General features: G+C 45.5%; 1 protein-coding gene across 2 annotated transcripts; it reads right to left on the bottom strand.

Annotated features, from left to right (window-relative positions):
- Window positions 1-426: 426 nt before the first annotated feature.
- On the bottom strand, window positions 427-4,442 carry catip (ciliogenesis associated TTC17 interacting protein). Of its 2 annotated transcripts, none has more exons than XM_020472223.2 (10): window positions 4,319-4,442; window positions 4,043-4,141; window positions 3,739-3,924; window positions 3,544-3,599; window positions 3,207-3,293; window positions 2,897-3,064; window positions 2,586-2,710; window positions 2,210-2,286; window positions 1,750-1,838; window positions 427-1,419 (listed from the first exon to the last, which is right to left on the bottom strand). In XM_020472223.2, exons 2-10 carry the CDS (start codon window positions 4,119-4,121, stop codon window positions 1,231-1,233), a joined length of 1,056 nt encoding a protein of 351 aa, XP_020327812.1. In that variant the 5' UTR covers window positions 4,122-4,141; window positions 4,319-4,442; the 3' UTR covers window positions 427-1,230. The 2 variants fall into 2 exon arrangements, with proteins under 2 accessions (XP_020327812.1, XP_020327813.1); XM_020472224.2 differs by having other exon boundaries at window positions 2,586-2,707.

Below are 4,442 nucleotides of genomic sequence, written 5' to 3'. Positions count from 1 at the left end.
GTTGACTGTTGTCATGAGAAGCGACATAAAATAACGTTTTAAAAGAGCGGACAAAACTCACCTTGGTTCGATTTCTACAAATGTACTAACCACCACGTAGTCAGTAGATGAGACACTGACAGAACATATTTAATAAGAAAACCGCGGAGCCTATTCACACAACTGTCGCAATATACCGTATGTAGGCTATATGTTTTGGGGGGCGAAATATCGCTGCCACCGCACTCCTTGGACGGGCTATCCTGTTTTCTTTCGGTTTGAAGATTGGAGTATCAGTATGTCATTATAATGCGCGCTCATTAGTTCTACAGTAACATGACGCATTGAAAAAACTGTACTCTCAAATTGTCAAGTCATCTCTCTTCCGGGTACAGAGAATATAGGGCCTTTTTATATGAAATGTAATTAACCCAACGCACATTTTGCTTAAATAAAACATTATGCTTTATTGAAATTTAAAATGACAACACACACACACACAGCTGTAAATGAGCTCCTGGAATTCCTTATCTATGTCCCAATAATTTACAAGTGCTCCTTTCCTCATCTTATTTCCTTCATAACCACTGCTCTGCCTTATTGCAAAAACCACCAATAAATAGTTCAGTTGTCCCTCAAGAGATGAACGACGGAGGGCCTCCCAGCAGTCTAAGGCTTTGCATTGCAATGCTAGCTGTGTCACTACAGATCCTGGTTCAATTCCTGGCTGCGACCGGGAGACCCGTGAAACTGTGCACAATCGCATCACCATCACACTTTAGTGACTCCTGTGGCGGGTCGGGCGCATGTATGTTGACACGGTCGCCAGGTGTACGTGGTTTCCTCCGACACATTGGTGCGGCTGGCTTCCAGGTTAAGCGGGCATTGTGTCAAGAAGCAGTACGGCTTTGCGGGGTTGTGTTTCGGAGGACACATGGCTCTCGACATTCACCTCTCCCGAGTCTGTACAGGTGTTGCAGTGATGGGACAAGACTGTAACTACCAATTGGGGAGAAAAAGGGGCAAAAAAAAAGATGAAAGACAGAACCTATTAAAGAGAACTGGGCTGAATCTCAAAAGAGGCTTATTCTCTTCACTCCCTTTCCTCCATCTGAACTGACATAAAATAATTGGACAAGTGAATTCAAATCTCTAGTAGTCACGGCAAGCCTACATCACACTGCTTTCACCTATCCCATACGTGTCTCAGATCAGTGGAGAGGAAGCTATTTATACTGTTGAGACGCATCCTCAGGGTGAGGAGGTGTTGAAGGTGCTCCCCGGGGGTTGGAGGGAGGCGAATGGGGAGAAGTATTCACGGGCAAACACAAATACGTTGCTCGGTTTCCGTAGTAACAAAAACTGCAGGAAGTCAGCCATCATAGTGCGGAGCTCCGGGTGCTGCCGCAGGTACGAGGCATGCTCCGCCTTCAACTCCTCCTGTAACACACACACACACACACACACGTCAGGTCATGTTGGAAACTTAGGGGTCAGTGGTTTAAGAATAAGGGGCTTGGGCAGTGTTTCCCTAGCTCAGTCCTGGTGACCCCAAGGGGTGCATATTTTGGTTTTTGCCCTAGCACTACACAGCTGATTCAAATAATCAAAGCCTGGTGCTGAGTTAATTATTTGAATCAGCTGTGTAGTGTTACAGGGAAAAAACTAAATGTGCACCCCTTGGGGTCCCCAGGACCGAGTCTGGGAAACGCTGGGCTAGGGTGAGAGTAGGGGTGAGGGATAGGGGGTAGGAAAATACTAATATGTCACCTTTCTGTCCAGGAACATGGAGTGCATCTGCATGTCCTCCTCCCAGACCAGAGACCTCTTCTCAAACACAGGCTTATCATCCCTCACCTCTGAGACACAACACAGATACACAAACACATGTAAATAGGGGAACAATGATTTCTTGCACAAAAGATTCAATTTTGACAAAATGCAATTATTAAAAGTCATGTATCTGAATGTCTGTTAATGTCTCATTGCCTTGTCACATATAAATGATGTCCTGAATTATTATTTTTTAAATCGCCTGGTTTTATATTATTTAATTTTTTCATTGTATTCACAGGAATGTCCCTGTATTGATGTGTACTGTTGTTATTATTGTTGCAATAAATGTAAAAAAAGTTGCAATTTAAATACAAAAATAATTATATTTAAATAGGGGAACACTCCTAATACTGTGTTGGTATGTGTGCATATGTGTGTTTTGGTGTTTATGTACCTGTGTGTGTTTGGAGCGGGAGTAGCAAGAGCCTCATGGTCACAGGAGATCCCACCTGCACTCGGCTAGCCAGATGCCTAAACAGGTGCAGGATATGACATTACACAAGTAGAAAGTGATGAGAGAGGCGGTCAGAGACGGAAGAGACACAACCCACTCCCTCTTTTTTTGTGTTTCAATGGAAGTCAATGAACTAAGTAAACCAGACCCAGCTGCTATCACATTGGAGTCTATGGGAGAGCCACTCCCCTAAGTAGACAGGAACTGACAATTATTTTCAATAGTAAATGGCCTGAGTGAACTATTTTCATTTATCCACCATCTTTGGGGTGGTGCCCTGTATCTCGTTGGTCTGGTGGAAGTGATGTCATCTTACCCGTCAGACAGGAAGTAGCAGTGCCACATGGCTGGGATGTCCTCCACCGAGTCGACCGTCCTCTCCACCCCAAACACCTCCACCACCTCCTCTCCCGCCGTCTGCTGCCTGCACCCCAGCTCCTTCTGACCACAAATAGACCACTCATTAACCAAAAATTGTGGTCATTACGAGGTCGAATCAAACAAAAATGAGAACACAAATAAAAAGTTATAGTACTGTAAACAAACTCATGCACACTTTCCAAAATGAAGACACTCATTTCTACTGTATAAGTAGGCTCACACACACACATTCACGGACACACTCACATATGTGGAGGTGGATATGTGTGTGTCCTGGTCGAAGGAGAGGAAGGTCATGTTTTCCGGGACGTTCTTCCTCAGAGCGAATACCCTCAGCAGCAGCAGGTTAGAGCCCTCGGACACTAACCCCTTCACAGAGGACAGAGGGTACGACAAGGTCTGCCTCCTAATCTCCTACACACACCCACCCCCCCACACACACACAACAGGTTAGAAATCTCAGATAGAAATCCTTCTCAAAGAGCACAATGGAAAAAACACACTCTGCCCTCCTACCTCACACATACATTCACCTCCTCCCCCTTTTCTCTCTCACCTCTCCCACAGTGGTGATTTTGTTCACCACCAGCTGTCCATCATGCTGGACCATGTGACACTTCCTGTCCAATCGGTGGTCCTGAAGCTGAGAGCAGAGAATTAGCCTATTTGGAGTCGCCAGAAAACGCTAACGTCTGGTTTTCAGGGATACTGTATTGTTTTCCAAAACTGAAGTGTGAACTCTGCTCAGGCTGATTCCTACGCCTGCCACGTTAGGTTAGCAGAGAATTGGTGGGAATGTTATATTGTAGAGTTTTATATTTTAGTCTCATAAGGTTTTGTAAAAATGGTCTAGATGGGTCTAGCCTGTGTAGAACGGTTTCAGGCAGTTTTACCTTGACGTACTCGTGGTGGTTTTGCTCCAGGGTCTCCAGGTTCAAAGAAAGGTAGGCTGATTGGAAATAGAGACAGAGATAGTAATCACAGACTGAGAAAGACCAACACTCACACTATCCCCATCTCACACTTTCCCTCCCCTCTGTGTCCTGCCTCCCTTTCCCTATCTCCTCCCTTCCTCTCCCCTGTCTTACCAGTGATGGCTGTACCACAGGGAGTGTTGTCAATAGCTCCATGGCTGTGTGCATGCAGCAGCAGGCAAGGCTGCTCCCTGCAAATGGTCCTCTCCACAGTCACCTTAAACTCTCCCAGCTCTCTGCCCCCCTCGGACACTGTCACCAGAGAGTCTTCAAACAGACACCGCTGCATCTCCGCAGCCCCTAAACACACACATTCACACACACACACTGAAAACAAGCTACAGCTATAGCAGGGCTACGATGAAAGAGGAACTTGAGAGTGCAGGTGCCAACACTCAGCTAGCTCTACTTAACTCACGTATGCTGGACAGAAAGGCGATGGCCTCGCTAGAGGCTTTTAACTCCACGGCTTCCTCCGTCGTAGCAGTCTCCTCCATATCAGACTTTCAGTTTGGAGCTTCAGATACACGAAATAATTCATATGGGCAGTTTGCCAAAGCAACTTACTACAACAACACCACAGACTAGAGTTGGCAAACTAATACTGAGCTTGCTGGCTGAAATTCATGTGATTGCAAATCATTCTATAAAGAAAATGTTGATAGAATCAGTCAGTGAGCTCGCATGTTGTTACCTTATTTAGCTAGAAGTCTGGCAGAAGGTTAGACCAATCTTTTTTTCGCTGTTGCCTTCTGTCTGTCTCAAGAGCATAAAAAAAAACTCACAATATGGGTTGTCATGGCAACAACACCCGACAG

This window comes from Oncorhynchus kisutch, linkage group LG30 (assembly GCF_002021735.2).
Source record: "Oncorhynchus kisutch isolate 150728-3 linkage group LG30, Okis_V2, whole genome shotgun sequence".
NCBI classification, from domain to species: Eukaryota; Metazoa; Chordata; class Actinopteri; order Salmoniformes; family Salmonidae; genus Oncorhynchus; species Oncorhynchus kisutch.
This window is presented reverse-complemented; position numbering and strand designations above follow the sequence as displayed.